The 19,900-nt window shown below is 54.2% G+C and overlaps 1 protein-coding gene across 1 annotated transcript in view; it reads right to left on the bottom strand.

Annotated features, from left to right (window-relative positions):
* Window positions 1-19,900, bottom strand: part of NINL (ninein like) — a 106,367-nt gene that overhangs the window by 13,972 nt on the left and 72,495 nt on the right. Inside the window, exons 10-18 of the mRNA XM_060030979.1 lie at window positions 19,657-19,797; window positions 17,124-17,298; window positions 16,168-16,278; window positions 15,452-15,532; window positions 9,152-9,257; window positions 6,607-6,716; window positions 5,497-5,756; window positions 1,583-1,687; window positions 179-248 (exon numbers count right to left, since the gene is read on the bottom strand). Coding sequence (XP_059886962.1) covers window positions 179-248; window positions 1,583-1,687; window positions 5,497-5,756; window positions 6,607-6,716; window positions 9,152-9,257; window positions 15,452-15,532; window positions 16,168-16,278; window positions 17,124-17,298; window positions 19,657-19,797 — 1,159 coding nt within the window. The remainder of the gene's footprint in view (window positions 1-178; window positions 249-1,582; window positions 1,688-5,496; window positions 5,757-6,606; window positions 6,717-9,151; window positions 9,258-15,451; window positions 15,533-16,167; window positions 16,279-17,123; window positions 17,299-19,656; window positions 19,798-19,900) is intronic.

Genomic DNA, 19,900 nt, shown 5'->3' with positions numbered 1-19,900 from the left:
AGTTTCACGGTCACACTGATTTCCTAATTTGGGGTGGGAGAGGGCTGATGGGTCAGCAACTCACTCTCAAATCTTTCATAACAAAGTTCTGTGCTTCCTTGTTGTAAGCTTGAAATTATTTCAAAATAATGGAAAAGGGAGGGTGGCATCAGCTTCATGCCAGGTGTCAATACTTCACCTGTGTGCAGAGCTCTTCCATCTCAGAGCAGGCCTTTTCCTTCTCTCTCTTTAAAAACTCAACTTCCTCCCTGTTGAAGAAGCAAAGTTAACAGTATCACTGACCACTCATCGCTCACGTCAACTCGGCGGCTTGGATTCGTACACCTGCTCCTGGGACCCTACAGCCACTGCTCTGTCACTGTCCTACGCTATTGCTGCTGCTGGGCCAATCGGATCCCAGCTTCGGAACCAGAGGAACCCTGACAGCACTGTAAGAACAAACCCTCCAGGACGTTCCTCAGTCACACACGTTAATCTCTCCCTAGCACATGCGACTGCTCTTCACACCTAGCAGCATAAACACCAACACAGGCTTACATGCACTGACGTCTGAGGTCAAAGCGGGTCCCAGCACCAAACTTAGGGAAAAATGGTTCCTGGAGGGAAAAATCTTGCAGATTTCAGAACTGCTGTAACCTAACAGAGATCGCTTATTGACCATCCACTTTGGATCCCAGGCTTTCATCATCAGGCACTTTAATCAAACCAACACCGCATTCTCGGCAGTTTAGAGCCGAGCTCATCTTGAATGTCATTAAAAAAAAGCCAAACAAACCATCCTTGGATGAGGCTCTGATGGTGAAAGCAGAAATCCACTGACAGGCAACCCCGAGCCTCCGCCGCAACACACACACACACACACACACACACACACCCCTCCTGCCTCAGTGCTCAGGTCCCTGACCCCTGACTCTCTCTCTCACACACACACACACACACACACACACACACACACACACACACCCCTCCTGCCTCAGTGTTCAGACCCCCGACCCGTCTCTGACACACACACACACACACACACACACACACACACACACACGCACGCACACACACCTCCTGCCTCAGTGCTCAGGTCCCCGACCCCTGACTCCGACTCACTGAAATTGACAGACCAGGAATGAACCTCGGAGAAAAGCACAGCTGAAACCATTATCAGAACAAGAACAAACAGATTCTACTCGCCCAGAAAGGCTGCAAGAGTATCTCTCGCCCCTACGAGAACGCTCGATGCCTCCCCCGAGCCTGAGCACGATGTGGAGCACTTCTGCAGGGTGAGCAGTGCCTGCAGAGCAGCGTCAGAGGCACACGGGCCTGCGCTGGAGCTGGTGGTGCTGACCCGGTACCTCCTACTTCTGCGAGCGAGGAGCTCAGGAAGGAAGGTGGCTGCTGACATCTGCAAGGAGGCCCGAGCCCCGCTGTGCCTGGCAAGGCTGGTCAGAGGGCAGCACGGCTCTCCTGGAATGTGGGTTACCTGTGAACACGTCCCACTTTCTACAGCAATGCCTTCTACACTTACTCTACGAAGAGCGAGCCCTGTCAGGGACCGGGGTCGGGGTGGGACCGTGGAGACGGCCCTTACCTCTGGGCAGCCTCTGTCCTTCCTGCAGCTTCAAGCTCTTGCTGGATCCTCGTCAGCTCATTTTTCAAAAACGTGTTTTCTTCAGAGAGCCTATCCAACTTGACTCTGCGTGAGAAATTCAAGAAAGGATCAAGAGTGGGAACTCCAGAAGCTGGTCACCCCCACGCACTCCAGCCTTGCAGTGACCCTGCAGCCACACTTCCCCTTCCCTAGATGAGGGCGCAGGACACCACTTCCTTCGCTCTCCTGTATCCCGTGTTAACCTGCTCTGGTTTGCATCTCCCTAGAGATAAGCTATAGAAGACAAAGCTTTCTTAGCTTCTAAAACGGCCACACAATCAGCAACTCCCTGGTGTATTCAGCACCTTGGTTCTTCGTGTTCACAGCTGGCCTGTTCCTGCATCTTATAACCTCCACTGAAACGTGAGTGCGCCCATGGCTGGCACCAGTGCAAGATGCTGGGTGAGTCCTCGCGAGGTCACTGCAAGGAGAGTGGCCACCCCCTCCCCCCTCCACCCAGGGGACTCCAGCACAAAGCTGAGGAACACAAGGACTGGGGAGGCCGGATCCCAAGGGAAGAGTGCCGCCATCCTACACCCTGAGGTCAGTACCAGGAGGAGCCTGGGACGATGCCCGGCTCAGTGGACAGAGGGCGACCTGATGCAACATGGAGCCTTCAGGGGGAAAAGCAAGTACCGACAGTGGCTGCCGGGACCAAGTCTGCCCGGAGCCCCCCTGGCTTCCGATGCTCTTAGAGTCTCCCTGGGGAGGTAACCCCATCGATGTGTGACACACGAGCAACTGACAAGTAAAGATCACGGGGAGGCAGCCTGAAACCCACGCCTGCTGCCCAGAGAGTCTATCCTTAACGCATGTTGGTCTTGCGGACATTTATTCCCCTAAACAGGTCTCTACCTGGCATTAGCTTCTTTTCAATCTAAAAGTACTCAAAGCCACATGACCTCATATGTTTATGTATTATTCTTATAATGTCAAGCGTAAGTATCTCCTTCATAAGCATAAGTACCACTTCACTTTTCCTCATGAGGAACTAGAGAGAAAAATAAAGACATAGAAGTCAACGGAATTTTAAAAGCAGCAAAGGATTTCAAGCAGGGGAGTGACACAAATGAGGTCTGTGTTTTGAACTGTCATTCTGGCTCCACGATGGAAAACAAATTGATTCAAGGCAGGTGTGTGTGTGTATGTGGTTGGCAGGAGATTCTGCCTCCAGCTTCGGGGACCTCAAATAAGATGGCGTTGCTCCACCCCAGCTGCCCACACTCACCACATAACCAGAGCAGAGCTGGTCATCTAGTGTGTGATGTCCTCACAGAAGGTAATGGAAACCTCCAGGGGTCCCCAAACAAAAAAAACCCGGAAGCTGAAACCAAAGCCATGAGCATTAAGCAACACAAAAATGGGGTTACCCTGAGGGCAGCACCTACACCAGTGTGGAGAAACCACACCGTGGATACATGCACTGGGCCAGTTCCCTGGAAGAGGTTAAAGTGGTCTCAGATTAAGAGGCTCCCAACTCTTGGCAAAAGCAAAGCACATGCTTTCTGCAGGGAGCACCCTCTACTACAGCTCCCAGGATTCCCAGAGATAAACGTCACGTAAGCATGAGCTCACAATCAAAGATCACCACAATATATGTGGAAAAGGACCCCCTATGAGAGTCAGAAGAAGCCAGAACAACAGAATTAGATCCTGTAGGAACCTCCGATACTGGAATTATCAGACACAAACTAAGGATAAATATTATGAAATGTTTACTTAACTAAAAGATGGAAATTTTAAAAGGGACAAGCAACAAGAAGCTGTCAAAAATGATCAGACAGGACTAACTAAACAGAATTTTGGAAAATAAAAAGTCAGTGTCAAAAGAAAAGCTCACTGGCAGGATGTGCCACAGACAGAAAAGAAGTCGGAGGTAATGAAAGAGAGGCTAAGAAATGGAGGAGGAAGGATGCCCAGCATCACTGAGCACTAGAGAAATCAAATCCAAACGACAGTGAGGTACCACCTCACACCGGTCAGAATGGCCATCATCAAAAAACTACAAACAGTAAATGCTGGAGAGGGCGTGGAGAAAAGGGAACCCTCTTGCACTGTTGGTGGAAAATGTAAACTGATACAGCCACTACGGAGAACAGTATGGAGGTTCCTTAAAAAACTAAAAATAGAATTACAATAAGACCCAGCAATCCCACTACTGGGCATATACCCTGAGAAAACCATAATTCAAAGAGTCACGTACCACAGTGTTCATTGCAGCTCTATTTACAACAGCCAGGACACGGAAGCAACCTAAGTGTCCATCAACAGATGAATGGATAAAGAAGATATATACAATGGAATATTACTCAGCCATAAAAAGAAATGAAATTGAGTTATCTGTAGTGAGGTGGATGGACCTAGAGTCTGTCATACAGAGTGAAGTAAGTCAGAGAGAGAAAAACAAATACCATATGCTAACACATATATATGGAATCTAAAAAAAAAAATGGTTATGAAGAACCTAGGGGCAGGATGGGAGAAAAGACATAGACCTTCTAGAGAATGGACTTGAGGACACGGGGAGGGGGAAGTGTAAGCTGGGACAAAGTGACAGAGTGGCATGGACATATATACACCACCAAATGTAAAATTGATAGCTAGTGGGAAGCAGCCGCATAGCACAGGGAGATCAGCTCGGTGCTTTGTGACCACCTAGAGGGGTGGGATAGGGAGGGTGGGAGGGAGGGAGATGCAAGAGGGAAGAGATGTGGGGATATATGTATATGTATAACTGATTCACTTTGTTATAAAGCAGAAACTAACACACCATTGTAAAGCAATTATACTCCAATAAAGATGTTAAATAAACAAATAGATAGATAGATAGATAGTTAGAAAGAAATGGAGGAAAAGTGAAAAGACCTAACATCATACATCCAGTTGTAGAGGACAGTGAGGGGAGAAGCAATATTTTGCGAATAATGGCTGAGAGTTTTTCATAGGACACAAATCTATACATTCAGTAGACAATGTTTTCTAAGTAGGATAAGTAAAAAGAAAACCACACCTATGTCCTACGACCCAACAATTCCATTCTTATGTACACCAGCAACCAGAACAAAAAATGGGGCTCCCCAAAGCCCCCAAGGGTTGCCACTATCCTGACTTGGAAAAGTGACCCCTGGGGGACTTGTGCTGGGGACACAGATATGTCCAATTCATCAACAATTCTTCCAACTGCACACACGTGTGTATTTTTCTTGTGCGTATAACACTTTAATAAGAAGTTAAAGTGAAAGAATACACACCTAAACATACCAAAGAAAACCCACAGAAGATGGAGAAGTTAATAGAAGCCAGAGGATACAACTCGGATCACCATTCTCAGGTTCTAGGGTTCAGTCCCACTGACCCAGACTAATGGCCTTTCCTGTTATTTGGGGGCTTTTAGGCCTTTTATCCACCTCCCCAAGGACCATGAGATGACAGACGATGGAGACCGTGTTGCCCTTGCTACCAGGCGAGTCAGAGGCAGGAGGTAAACTGAGTCAAAATTCTACAAAGCAAAGGGCTTCAGGGCCTAAGCCCTAGTTAATACGTATTTTTGAAGTCAGAATGTTTGGGAATTCCCTGGTGGTCCAGTGATTAAGACTCCATGCTTCCACTGGAGGGGTATGGGTTTGATCCCTGGTCGGGGAACTAAGATCCTGCATGCCGCATGCGCAAAAAACCGAAAAGTCAGACTCTTTGTAAAATAGCCTGTTCTTTCAGGGCTCACGTGTCTGCACCAACAAGAACCCCTCAGGTAACAGCCATTGGGATGCTGAGCCGTTTGCCCAAATCCAATTTCAAATTCGGGTTCTGAGCAAGACACCCTGGACGCGAAATCCCGAAAGGATGTGGTGCCGGACCTGACCCGCTGCAGCGCCTCGTCCAGCTGGTCCCTCTCCTGGGCCAGCTGCCGCGCGTGGCCCCGCTCCAGCTCCACGGCCCGCTGCAGCCGGTCCCGCAGGCCTTGGACAGCCTCCTGCGACTCCTGGTGCAGCGTCGCCAGCTCGGCCTTCTGACCCTGCAGCACGCCAACCTCGAGCTTGAAGGCCCGCTCCAGCTCCTTTCTCTCCTCTGCAAAGGCCCTTTTCATCACCTCCATCTCCCTTTCATAGTAATTCACCTGGGAAAAGAAGCGTGAGTGATGTCAGCCAGGGGCCCCTAAACATGATCTGCCTGACGATACAAGGCTGCCCGGCACAGCATCCAAAGAGCGGGGGGCCCGGCCTCAACGAGGTGCTGGGGCCTGTGAAAGGCTCCCCAGGGCCCGTGTGGCCGCCTGCTTGTCACGTCCCGTAACCTTCACTGTGGCCTAGGGGGGCAGGCCTGGCAGGCGCAGAAAGGCTGCTGGGGGCCGAGCTGGGCTGGGGGCCTGGCAGCAGCAGCAGCAGCAGCAGCAGGAGGGCAGAGGGGGGACAATGCCTACCGCGAGGCCGCAGTGGCTCTGAACCCCCTGGAGACCTGGCGGGCAAGGCCACAGCAGGAGCCCAGGGGCAGGACCACAAGGAAGAGGTGGCCCCGCCTCGCTGGCAGTGACACCTGACGAGACGTGGGTACCGTCCCTCAACAAAACCCACCACAGTTGGGTCACGGAGCTGGAGGCATGTTCACCCAAGAAGACAGGCCTGGCCAGGGTGGCCCGGGAGGCCCCCACGCAGGGCAGTCCCAGGGTGCTTCAGCTGGAACGCAGTTGGGAGCTGTGACTCCCCAGCACAGAGTAAGCAGGGAGGTCTGGCCTCAGCGCAGCCCTCGTGACGCTGGGATACCACGACCCTGCTCCCTCCCATTAGTAGCTATACCTTCTGTCCTGCCTGCTTCCGAAGCGGGTGTGAGGCAGAACATCAATGTCACGCACATTTCCCTGCAAACCTCCGTCCCCCTGAGCGCGCTCACTATGGGGCAGACGTGTGCGCAGAAGCGTCCCAGCAGCAGGAAGCTCCCTGACCCCTCTGGCCTCCCTCAGCCCCCCTGACCTTGGTCTCCAGCTGGATCTCGAGGTCTTTGTAACGTTCCTTCACCTGCTCCAACATTATTTCCGTCTCTATACTCACTGGGACGGAATCACCCACAAACGTGAAAATGCCTGCAACAAGAAGACACTTCCGTTTTTGTCTTGCCCAGGACGCTGCGGGGTCTGATCCAACCTCCAAGCCGACATCTGGCCGAAGCACAGCCTTCCGCGGGCACTTTCCGCAAGAGGAATGCAACGCTGGCAGTAAGAGGACATGGGCCATGGACCATCCGTTGCACCGAGTTCTCAAAGCTGGCATCTTTACAAACCAGCATTTCGAGTCTTTGCCAGAACGCAGATCACTCAAAGGTATGAATGGCGAGGAGGCTCCCTGCCAGATTTGTCAGGCCCTTGAATTCCCTGAAAGATGCCACATGGGGTACACGTCCTGCCCCCTTGACCGTGGCAGGCACACACAGGGATGGGGACAACGGGAAAAAGTGACCACAGCACAGACAGTGCTTTAGGATGAGCCATGACGAAGCTCTGTCTTCATTCTTTATTTCGCCTTCCTCCTTTTCTCAGAGGCCCTCCCTACTTTCTATTACATCACACAAATCATGGGGGTGGGGGTCTTAACAAAAAGTCAGGCAAACTCAGCATTGTGGAGGCTCTGACAGACTGTAGGAAGAGGGTGTGAGCCACACCTGGCCCAGAAGACCGTCCCCACCGGCAACATCACCCGTCCTTACAGCTCGCCCCCAAAGGGCGCCTGTGAACCCACAAGCGCGGCCAGCCCTCTTGGGCCAGGGGCCCCCCCACGTTGTGCGTGTTGGGGGGCACACCCAGGGCTTGACTCAGAATGTGCGTGTGACCGCCGCTGCTGGTCCACGGGCCAGAAAGTGAAGGGAGCAGACACACCCTGACCTCTCGCCCAAGTTGTTTTCCACGAAAAAGAGTGACAGGCTCAATGACATCCTGAGAGAACTCAGAGTAAGTATCTCAGGAAAGAGAGCATCCCGCTGCCCTGACAACTGGAAGCCGCCACCTGGGTCTGGCCAAGTGGCGCCCGTCAGGAGTGGCCGCAGCTGGATGCACTGCCGGCCCAGACTCCACAACCCACGTGGCCCCCGCCACCGCAACTCTGCTGTCCTGACTGTCCCTCCTCCTTTGAAGGGGCCAAGAGAAGCTCTATGGTCAGACGAGGGGGAAAGTGTAAGAGAAAATGCTCCAGCTGGGAGAGCGCTCTGGTCGTATCAGTGCCAACACGAAGCTTGGGGCTGCCTTTGGTGCCACACCGCAGAGGCTTCTGGACACGGCACCCTGGGCACAGACCCCGTCTCTCTGCTCCCTGCGTTACGGATCGTGGCTCTCGACAAGGGTCACATGCTCTGTGCAGCTCAGTCCCCTCCAGGGACAGAGGAGGTGACAATAACCCCCTTCCCCATGGCCACACTGGCACCAGACACTCATCTGGGGATCAGATGATACCAGCTCACCAGCCACATGCCAACACCTCCTGGCTGAGGGCAGCGGGGCTGTGGGTCTCGACAGCCATCAGCTCCACTAACGCAGCTGCAGGTGAGGGGCTCCCTTCGGGCCCAGGTGCACAGAAGACCCCACTCGGTTTCCCTTGGAGGCTCCCATGTTGACTTTCCTGTTTTAAGTAACAGCTTTAGGACGATACGGGAGCCCAATGCTCTCAGGGTTACAGATGAGAGCGACACGTCCTCTGGGGCTGCGTCTGCGTGACATGTGACCACAGAGGCGGTCGGGCTGCTGGGCCGGGGCTGTCGTGGTGGTTCCCACGGCAGCAAGGGGCGTGGAGCCTGGAGCACGTGAACCTGTAGTGCCCGCCCCGCCCAGCTGCCAGGGTGGGCGCAAACCCCGTCCTCCCCAAGGACAGCTGTGGCCTCAGAACCTCCAGCCCCGTCTCTAGAAGGAGCCAAGAACATTAACCTCTCGGTGCTTGCAGCCTGTCGAGACCTCCCGGCTGGGAGGCAGGAGCCTGGTTTTTCCGACTGATGCCTTTGGCGTCGGCTCTGCACGCAGCAGGTGGAAGGGCCCTTCCCAGGCGCCATGGCCCCGCCCCATCTCAGACCCCTTCCACAGCGGCCCGCCAGCCTCGGTCCACACGGTTTAGCATCTGCCTTGTACGAGCCGTCACAGACCCGAGACCAGCCTGTCCCCTGTCCCCGCAGCCTCCTCTCTCCTCCCCTCCCCCAGAGGACCGTCTGTGTGGAGCATCTCCTTTGATGACCAACTCCGGCCCCCTCCCCAGGACCCAGGAGGCTCCCTGGGACATGCCTGCCCTGAGGTCACGGCAAGGTCCTCATAACCTTCACCACTTACTTCTACCCAAATGGTAGAACCCTCATCCTCCTCCATCTCCCTTGGGGCTCTGGGGGGTCACACAGAACCCTGGCCTCAGGTAGGCCCCTTCTCCCACACAAGAGGTCGGAAGGGCTTGTGACCACCTGTGCAGCTGGCCAGCCCCACGCTCCCCACCCCCCCCCCGCCCCGGGAAGGAGCACACGACCCCCCACCTCAAAACACCGGGCTCCTACCTGCTGGGCCGTGTCCCGGGGGCAGCTGGCCGTGCCGACTCGGGGGCAGCTGTGCCCGCAGGCCTTCCAGTGCGGCCTGCAGCTCGTCGTTGCAGTCCTGCAGGTCCTGTGGGCAGAGCCAGACCCTTCCTCCAGCCACTGTGGCCACTGGACCCAGGAGTCAGCCCCCAGCTCAGCAGGGCGGACGGGGCACCGAAGCTGCGCCCAGGCACCTAACTGCTCCGTGAGCGACACGGGAGCAGGGGTCACTTCGCGACATCTTATGCCCGGTACCACCTTCCATCACGGGATACAAGGAGGGGACTCAGGGAAAAAAAGTGCAGTGAAAGTGAGAAATGGAGAAAATACAGAGAAACCACAGGTGGTTGGGTAAGCACGCACATAAGGGGAAGAGGGCACTTGGGGGCGTGAAGGCTTAAGAGGAAGAGTCTCTGGGAATTCCCTGGAGGTCCAGCGGTTAGGACTCGGCGCTTTCACTGTCGGGGCCCGGGTTCGATCCCTGGTCGGGGAACTAAGATCCCACAAGCTACACAGCGCAGAGGAAAAAAAAAAAAGAGGAAGGGTCTCGTTTGTGACAAGCGTAATTTGTCCACCCACGAATGAAATATACCTGAACAAGCACATTTGGTCACCTGACTTTCAAAAGGCCAGAAAGGGTAGCGTTCACATCCCACCTTCCCAGGTGGCCCCAGAGCCGGCACCGCGGCCACATGGCTTTGGGTCCACGTACTCTTCCCCCCAACCCCGGGTGGGCTGTGGCCGCCCCACCTGGAGGACAGCATGCGTGATGCAGCTTCCACCCGGCTTCTCCTCCCGGGAAACTGGCTCTGGGGGAAGCCAGACCAGCCAAGGCCATGGCATGCCCTCAAGGCTCCACTTCCCTCCCTGATTTTTTTTCTTTTTTTTTTTTTTGGCCACGCCCCATGGCATGCAGGATCTTAGTTCCCGGACCAGGGACTGAACCCCTGCCCCCTACACTGGGAGCACAGAGTCCTAACCACTGGACTGCCAGGGAAGCCCGCTCCTCTCTGATTTTTTAATCTATTTGAGTTTCTTCTCCAGGCAGCTCTTGTCAAATAAAACTCATCTTCCTGAACTCCCCGGTGGCCAGTGCCTGGTTTGTCTCTGCATCCGCCCTTGGAGAAGGAGCCTTTCATCGGCAGTTCTAGGCGTGTGGGAGAAGGGACAGGCCCTGCAGATCTCAGAAGAAGCACAGAAGCACAGATTTACTAGGATCAGTCCTTCAGAAACTCCTGGGCAAATACACAGTTTCCCCATGGAGGGAGCAGCTCCTTCCTGGGGGAAAGGGCAGGGCCGGGATGTGGGAGCCGTGGGGTAGACCTGCGGGGCGGCAGGTGTGGGCACCCCCGGCCCCTCTACCCCACGATGTCGCCACGCCAGCTACTGAGCATGTCAGGTGTGGTCAGTCTGGATTGAGGTGTGTGTAGCATAAACTCTACACCGATCTTAAACACCAGATTCCCAAAAAGGGATGTAAAATATCTCATTTAAAATGTGTTTATATTGATTATATGTTGAAATAATGACACTGTGGATGTAATACAGGGAATAAAATGTAATTAAAATGATGAATGTCACCTATTCCTTTCCTTTTTTTATGTGACTCCTGGAAAACCTGAAATTACACGTGACTGGTGTTTTTACTGACAGTGCTGACCTGGCAGGAAACACTGACAGAATCATTTCTACCCAATGTCCTCCCCCCTCGGTGGTTCTTTCTGCCCCTCAGATGGGTATTTTAAGAGCATATGCACGTCCCACAAATTCAGCAGCGCCAGAAAACAGGTCCTTAGGTGCCATGCTGGGCACAGACTTCTCTGCTCTCAGGCACCACTGTCGGTTCTAACCCATGAGGGTGTCATGTGCTGTCCTGGGTCCCAGACAGTCTACCCAGCGGGTGTCCCAGGGCTGGGAGCCAGGGTGCCTGTTTTCATGTGGGCTGCATGTGAACTTGGGGGTGCCTGTGGATGCCCAGGGTGGTCACAGGGTCATAGGGTGTTACTGTGCTAGCCAGGAAAGGCAGCACGTCCACTGCACACACTGTAGCGCTAAGGCTCTGAGGGCTCTGGACCTGTTGAGGCTTCTCTTCTCGTTAGCGGGAGAAGCGAGCTCAGCCAGGAAGCAGGGGAGGGTGGGATTTCAACAGCAGCTTGGAAAGCATCGAAAGCATCGGAGAGGAAGGTGGAGGCGGCAGACCAGCTGGGGAGCCGGGCCGTGCTGAGTCAGCACACACAGAGGGGCTGACCACCCAGGCACAGGCAGTGGAGGGGACGTCTGTCAGGGCTGGTGTCTCAGTCCATCCGGGCTATTGTAACAAAATTCCACAGATGGTGAGTTTATAAACAACAGAAACTTACTTCTCACAATTCTGGAGGCTAGAAGTCCATGACTGAGGTGCCTGCAGATTCAGTGTCTGGTGGGAGCTTCCCGGTTCATAGACGGCCATCTGTTCCCATGTCCTCACTTAGTGGAGGGGATGGGGGAGCTCTCTGGGGTCCCTTTATAAGGGCACTAATCCCCTTCATGGAGCTCCACCCTCATGACCTAATTGCCTCCCAAAGGCCCCACCTTTGAACACCACCACAACTGAGGGAACAGGCTTCAACATATGGATTTATGGGGACACACACATGCAGCACGTAACAGGGTGGAAATGGGTAAAGAGAAAATCTGTATCTGGCACTTCTGACCAAGGACAAGCTACTCCATTATGGTGTCCACCCGAGGGAGCAGTGAAAATATGAAACCACAGAGAACCCCTAAGGAGGAAGCGATTAACATTTTACACTTCCCCCAACTTTTTTAAATCTTTTTTTTTTGGCTGCACCTCGTGGCATGTATCGTAGTTCCCCAACCAGGGATGGAACCCATGCCCCTGCATTGGAAGTGTGGAGTCTTAATCACCAGACCACCAGGGAAGTCCTTACACTCCCCTTTACCAAAGTCAGCCTTGCCCCAGAAAACTGAGGCTGACAGCTGAAAGAAAGAAAGAAAAAAAAAAAAAAAAAAGCCGAGACAGTAGTTGAATAGGAAGGGAACTCAGCAACAAGGGAAAACATGGTTTCTGTGCTAGCAAATATCCTGCTTACAAGCACGGGGAAATGTCAAACAGTGACTTTGGAAAGATGGGTGACACACAGCAGGGAGGTTCAAGGTCGTCTCTACTCTGGAGACTGATGATAAGAAACACCCTAGGCCCGAGGCAGCGGCCCCAGGAGGCTGAGCACACGCAGCACGCAGATCTTGGTCTCTAAAGCCATTCTCTCCAGTTAGGAGCCAGGACTCACTGGAGAAATAGCTGATTCCAGCGCAAGGGCAGGGGAAGCATAAGAGGAGTCTGGAGCATCTCACTGTGCTAGAAAGTATGGAACAACTTAACAAAACATGACAGTGACAAGTCACAAGGTCACGGCTGCGGCCGGAAGACACTCCCACTGGCCAAATCTCACATGACTTGAGCACCAAAGTAATTCGACATAGTAATGAATTATCAATACAAACCACTGATGAGAATGGCGATTCCTGAGCCCATACCAACCAGATACACAGATAGATAGACAGGACTTCTCTGCCTGATGGCAGATGCCAAGTGCCAACTGACAGATGTGGAGTGGATGATGGAAAACCATCCTTTTGCAACAACCATTGTGGCAAAGACGGGAGTTGGCAGGAATCACTCACTGATCCTAAATCCAGTGAAACTTCTGATGCAGAGCAGGACATCTGCCTGGTCTTAAAGTGTCACCCCACACTGAGACCAGGTGATCAAAATTAACATCACCTACATTGTGCAGCTGAGAAGGCATAACCTCAATTTAATCCAAAGGAAGTATCACGAAAACACAAAACGAGAACGTTTCTATTGAAAAGGAAGGAGAGACTGTATTCTTCAAAAATCTCCATGTGAAGGACAAAGAAAGGCTGTGGGAATGTGCTACAGACAGTGTGTCTCCCCAGATTCATACGTTAAATCCTGATCCCCAGTGTGATGGTATTTGGTGAGGCTTTTTTTTTTTTTTTTTTGCGGTACGCGGGCCTCTCACTGCTGTGGCCTCTCCCGTTGCGGAGCACAGGCTCCGGACGCGCAGGCTCAGCGGCCGTGGCTCACGGGCCCAGCCGCTCCGCGGCATGTGGGATCTTCCCAGACCGGGGCATGAACCCGTGTCCCCTGCATCGGCAGGCGGACTCTCAACCACTGCACCACCAGGGAAGCCCCCTGGAGGTGAGGCTTTTGGGAGGAGATCAGGTCAGGAGGATGGAGCCCCATGACGGGGTTTGTGCTCTAATAAAACAGCCCCCAGAGAACTCCCTCGCCCCTTCACAGAAGGACACAGTGAGAAGACAGCCGGCCACCTGCAACCCAGAACAGAGGCCTCACCAGACACCGAATCTGTCAGCACCTTGGTCTCAGACCTACCAGCCTCCAGAACAAAGGAACTAAATCTCTGTGGCTTATAAGCTCCCCGGTCTATGGTATCTTTGTTACAGCCACCTGAATGGACTAAGAATGTTCCAGATTAGAGGACATCAGACTCTGGCCCTGGCCCTAGACTGGGTCCTGCACTGGAGGAAGATGCTCTAAAGAACATTGTTAGGGGAATTCCCTGGCGGTCCAGTGGTTAGGTCTCTGAGCTTCCACTGCTGGGGACCCAGGTTTGATCCCTGGCCAGGGAACTAAGATCCCGCAAGCCAAGCAACACAGCTAAAAACAAAAAAGAACATTGTTCGGTTGACTAACAAAACTGAAACACAACAAGCAGGTTAAAGGACTGTATTGGTGGAAACTGTGAAGTTACTAAGTATCCTCAGCTACCCAGGAGGTGTTGGGAGGGTGGCTCTCTAGGAAGAAAAGCCCAGCTTGTAGCTTCTGCACATTTCTTGGTGTAAATAACTCCCCCATCGAAGGTTTAACAAGAAGCCAGCAAAATTCCTGAACATGTAACATCAACGTTGGGCACCTGCACGGCACTTTGAGGTTGAAGGGTCGGCCTGCTCTCAGGAAGTGCATGGACCAGTTCGGGCTGGAGGGTCGTGATCGCCTGACCCACCTCCGATGTACATGTGCGCGTCCACATGCACACGGTGAAACGTACACAGCAGGTGGACTGGGGCAGAGGCATCCAGGTGTTCCCCAGACTAGTTTCACTTTTGTAACTTCATGTATTAGAAATTACTTTCAAATAAAACGCTTTTTTAATGCTCTGTTAGTTTGAAACAGCCAAAAATATCCCCCAAAATAGAGAGGGCAAATTTCTAAATAAGTAGCTTAGCACTAAAATGTAAAATATTCCTGCTGATATTTGAAAAAGTAAAATTTTGAGAATCAAAAGTGAAATCAGCAGCAGCTGTTAAGTGACAGAGTCATGTGAAAAAATGAAGGCAGTTACATTTGTTTGAAAAAATTCAGGTGCACTAAAGCAATGTATTAATGCATGGTTAGCTACAGGTGCTCAAAGTGAGAGAGAAAACACAGCAGGAAAGAGAGTTCCTTTCAGAAAGTCAAGCGGCACATTCCAGCTGCACCACATCCCCTAACCACAAACCACACACACCACTCGGGCACCCGAGGACGGTAAGAGCTGACCACACGCAGGCGCACACGGGATTCAGGATGTGGAGGGCAGGAGGTAAGGGTCACGTCACACTGCAGACCAGCACAGGCTCACCTTTATCCTCTGGTGTGGCCAAAGCATCGTGTGCAGAAAGACAGTTCTTAACATTAATTGGGAGGGAAATCATTAAGAGGCAAATGGATACTAGACCCCTAACTCCAAATGATGATGTTCTATCTGCTGGAGTCCTCGGTAATCTCGAGAGAGTAACGGGTTATGATCTGTTTCCCCAGCACTGACATTGTTCACCACCTACGCCCTCTTCTGCATAGCGGCAGCGCCAGCCGAGTGGGCTCACATTGGTAGATTTGGCCCAGGAAATGCAAACACTCAACCACAAGAGACAAGATGAAGCCCTACATGGTGCCGGGACACACAGAGGGGGACTTAGGACAGGGGCTGTCTCGCCACCTGGGCAGCCCGTGTGGGGCTGGGCACACGTGCTGAGCAGGCAAGTCCCACCCGTCTCCTTTCAGAACACGAGGCTCGGAGGACCCCATTGGCGGAAGGCAGGCCGAGATCAGAGGCTCTGCCTGCTCTGCTCATACAGGGATGCTCCTGTGGACCCGGGCTGGACCACCCTCCACGTGGAGGCCAGGGGGTGGGAGGGCCCACCCGGGTCTGAGCGGACAGATCCTGACGACCCCGCAGGTAGGGGGCCACATACCCGGCACTTGAGCTTGTACTCCTTCAGGACCTCTGAGAACCGCTCCTCCTGGGTCAGGAGCTCCGTGCTCTGTGGCTCGAGCTGAAAGCCAGACGCAGGCAGGAAAATGAGGGCCGGGACCTGAGGCCAGGTAGAGGGTGTGTTGTCACCCCCAGACGCTGTCCCCACCAGGCTTATTAGCATCTGCAGGTACAGCTGCCCATTCCTCCTCTTCCTCCCCTCCCCTTGTCTAAAAGGTCTCAGGGCAGAAGGATGTTTGGAATTTATGGAAGGCGGCCATGCTCCCACCTGGAGCCTGGGCTGCCTTCCTGCCTTGGCCCCCTGGGAGGCCCCCTGCCTGGACCCTGCACCTCCCCTCCCCTCCTCCTCTGAAGGTGATGGTAAGGGCCAGCTGGGGCGCCTCTAACCTCTCCTCCGTGCCCACCACCACCAAGACCCTGTCACTGGGGTCTGTGCAGAGGGTGCTGACTGCTCCAGGCTTTGTCACTAAAAGGCCAACGTGCAGGGCATCACCCGGGCGTCACCAGCACCCCTGCACTGCATGAAGTGGAGGAAAACACAGGGAAAGTACCCGTGATAATTTTCTCTCCATTATAGAATTTTAGGAGAAAAAACCTAAATTCCATCGCCTGTGTATTCTTCGTCAAGGCCCTGACGCCCTTTACCCAGCGCCCAGGGGCGCCTCTCTGGAGACTCAGAATCAGCAGAGGACCCACCTTGTCCTTCAACACAAACTCCAGATCATTCTGCAGCTTCAGGACCAGCTTCTCCGACTCTGCGAGCTTCTCCACGACTTCAATCATCTCCTTCTGCAGTCGACTGTTTTCCTACAAGACACAGGCCAGCGGTTGGCCGGCTTTGGGGACGGAGGAGGGAGCTGTGTGGAAGGGCTGTCCCCTCCGAGCGAGAGGCAGGGCTCATGAGCAGGGAAGGTGGACCCCACGGAGCTCTTGGGGATACTCCCCCTTTCCCACTGCCTCGACTTCTTCCACCCACCCAAGCTCTCGGACAACCCTTCCCGAGCCGTCTTCTAAAAAACAAATTGAAAGCTGTACCACGACGGCCCAGGTGTCCACCAGGAGCAAGGCAGTGTCCTCAGACACGGGAACCAAAAAGAAGGCATATGTCCAGCCTGTCCTCCAGGGGGACGGAGGCGAGGGAGGCAGGGCAGGTGCGGACAGAGCCCACAGCCCCAAGTTAGGGAAGGAGGAGGAAGGGGGGCCGGGGACACCTCACTGGAAGCAAATGCAGGGTGGGTGCCGGTCGTGGGGCGCTCTCCACAGTCCAGAAGACTGCGTCTGCTCCAGGGCTGGGGGCGCAGGCTGATGCTTTTGTCTTTTGCTGACCCCACTGGTGCTCTGGTCCCAGGGGTGCAGCAGAGGCGGCTGCAGCCGCTGACCTAGAGGCCCTCGGGTCCCCCATCCTGCTGCCCACATGGCTGGAGATGAGGGACCATGTGTCTCCCAGAAAAGCCAGGACGCTTTCTGCTTTGGCTGAGAAATGGGCTCTTTCCATGGCTGCAGGAAATGTTCTTTAGTGTGAAACCCCCAGCACCACGGGGAGGGTTTAATCCTGGACCAGGGAGGTGTGGGTGTGGAGGATGGACCCTTAGGCAACCTCGCCTCCGTCTTTTTGGGTGGGAGGCACCCCTCCGACCCCCGTACACCTCTACCTTCAGGGCCAGGCTCAGCTTCTGGCGGAGGCTGGCCTCCTCAGCCCGAAGGCGCTGCAGGTCCTCCTCCAGCGCAGCCCTCTGCCGCCGGGCCTGCTCCCAGGACAGCTCGCGCTCCACCTCCACCTCGGACCGCAGGAGACTCAGCCTCTCCCTGTACCCCTGCTCCAGGCGTCTGCAAGGCACATGGCACGTGGTTCGTCGGGCTCCTGAGGGGCGCCACCTGGGCCTCTCCCTCCCCGGGGTCTCTCGCCGGAGCACTCGGCCACAGCGTCTGGGACTCGTTTGTCCACCCTGGCAGACGAGAGAGCTGCAGATGCTGTACCATTTAAGGATGCGGGGCCTCCTTAAATCCCTCCTCGGGGCTGGTGGAGGTGACCCCACACAGACAAGGTGAGCCAGCGGGTCCCTTGGCCTCTGGGGTGAGCTAGCGGGTGACCTCTGGGTAGGTCTCTGACGCTCCTCGGCCATTCAACCTCCTCCACATCGTGAAAAAATGAATCAATAAATAAAGGCAGCACCAAAGCCTTCGGTGACCAAATGCGCACAGAGGCCCGCCTCTGTCACGAGGACACAGGCATCAGAAAACCAGTACGTGGCGAATCCCAAAGCAGCCAGAGAAAGGTGCAGAGGCCCTTCCCCTCAGACTCTGCTGTGGTCGTTTGCAATAACCATTCCTTTGCAGCATGCAGGACTTTAGTTCCCCAACCAGGGATCGGACCTGTGCCCCCTGCAGTGGAAGCACGGAGTCGTAACCACTGGACCGCCAGGGAAGTCCCCGCAATAACCATTTCTATCAGCAGGGAAAACAGTGCTAGATCTTAGCTTTATCACTAAAACAGCTGCTTAACAGGATTCTCAGACCCAGTCTATCTAGATTGAAGACGAATGAAACTCTTCGGCAGAGCTTGGCCACGTCAACAATCGAGCATGAGAAATACTGGGCTCGGCCTCCCTCAATCTCACCCCAGAGCTTCGAGGCGGGGGCATGAGGGGAAGGGGGGCAGCCATCACTTAGGGAAAAGGTTTGACGAGTGTGATTAATCTAACAGTCCACAAATCTCGGGGCTAATTTTACAAATACAAATTTGATCATATCACTCCACTCTTTAAAGGGGAAAGGTGCAGTAAAATACAGCAGAACAGACCCACATCACGGGTGCTCTGTGGCCGTCAGAAAGTATATGCAACACAACACCATTCTGTAAGTAATCACGTGCACGGAAAAGCGAGGGACTCACAACAAATGTTAGGAGTGATAACCTCTGTGGACGTGAGACTTTTGCTTTTATTTTTCCTTTTACTTGGTATTTTCTTTCTTTTTAATTATTTATTTATTTATGGCTGCATTGGGTCTTAGTTGCCGCATGCGGGCTCTTCGTTGCGGCACAAGGGCTTAGTTGCCCTGCGGCACGTGGGATCTTAGTTCCCCGACTAGGGATCGAACCTGCATCCCCTGCATTAGAAGGCGGATTCTTAACCCCTGGACCACTGAGGAAGTTCCTACTTGTATTTTTTAAGTTTTCTACAATGAACATGTATCATTTATTACTTTTGTAATAAAAACAACCTAACACAACCACAAAAACTTTCTAAAAACGTATCAATGATGCCCCATTGCTCACTGGGCAAAATCCAAACACTCGCATGGCCCTCGAGGCCTCGTGTGTTCCCCCACCAGATTCTTGGACTGAGATACGGCCTTGGAGTCGCTGGTTCTCTGACCCAGAGAGAACTTCCCTGAGTCCCTTCTGGGTGGTTGGGAGAGTCAGGCCGACCGGGCCAAGACCAACGCAAATCAGTTCTCAGCTCCCTGACCGATCATCTAAAATCGTCCACACTTAAGCTTGTGGGCGCTGGGGTGGGGGGCAGCACAGGCCACAGAGGAAGGACGTGTGCGGGTCAGGCTGCTCCAGAGCAGGGAGCCCCAAGGACCCCGCGTCCCCAGGCCTCGCCTCGGGACACAGCCCCACGTCCGCCCACGTCAGGGATGCAGCAGAGCCCAGCTGCGGTAAAGAGCTACCGGGAGGCGGGTGGCGCCTCAGGAGAGGGGGAAAGGCTTTCAAAAAGGTCAGAAATTCTTTCCTCTGGTTTGTCCACCACCATCCCGGCCAGCTCACCAGGAGTCCACTCAGGCCACCCAATGGGCGATGCCCGGTGTGCGGTTTTGGGCCCCGGCCTCCCTCCTGCAGAACCAACAGGCTGCAAAGCCATTCTCCGGTCCTCTCAAAACGTCCACCTGTCTCGCTGATCACAGGCACGGACAGAAGACTCAGCTTGAGTGGGACAGACCCCGACAGATGGAGCAGAGAGTGAGGCCAGCAGAGCACTTTCCCCTGCAGACGGTCGTCACAGGCACTCGGCCAGACGCCATGCTCCCAAACGAAGGGCAAGACTGCTTCTTAAAATGCACTGTCTTCCCTCAAGGAAGGACGTCAGCAGAGTGCTAGGTTCAGGTGAGACAGCAGGGCCTCAGCTGGTGGCCGCCCGCGTCCACTGCCCACCCTCGGCCGGGGACCCCGGCGGGACCTACCTGACCTTCTCCTCTGCGAGCTGCTCCAGGGCAGAGTGGAGGTCGTCCGTCTCCTTCACAAACTCCAGGTGCCTCTGCTCTGCCTTCTCCAGGTCCTGCCTTGCCTTGTCTCGCTCCCTGGCCATCTGCTCCACCTGCCCCCTGCGTGAAGGAGGCGGGGTCAAAGGGGACACCGCTCTGGGCCCAGAAAGCCCGTCTGCAGGAACAAACACAGCTGGGCTAACGGCGCCGAGCAGAGGCCAGC

This window comes from Delphinus delphis, chromosome 15, assembly GCF_949987515.2.
Source record: "Delphinus delphis chromosome 15, mDelDel1.2, whole genome shotgun sequence".
Taxonomy (NCBI): Eukaryota; Metazoa; Chordata; class Mammalia; order Artiodactyla; family Delphinidae; genus Delphinus; species Delphinus delphis.
The sequence above is the reverse complement of the archived record's forward strand: the minus strand, read 5'-3'. Positions and strand labels throughout refer to the sequence as shown.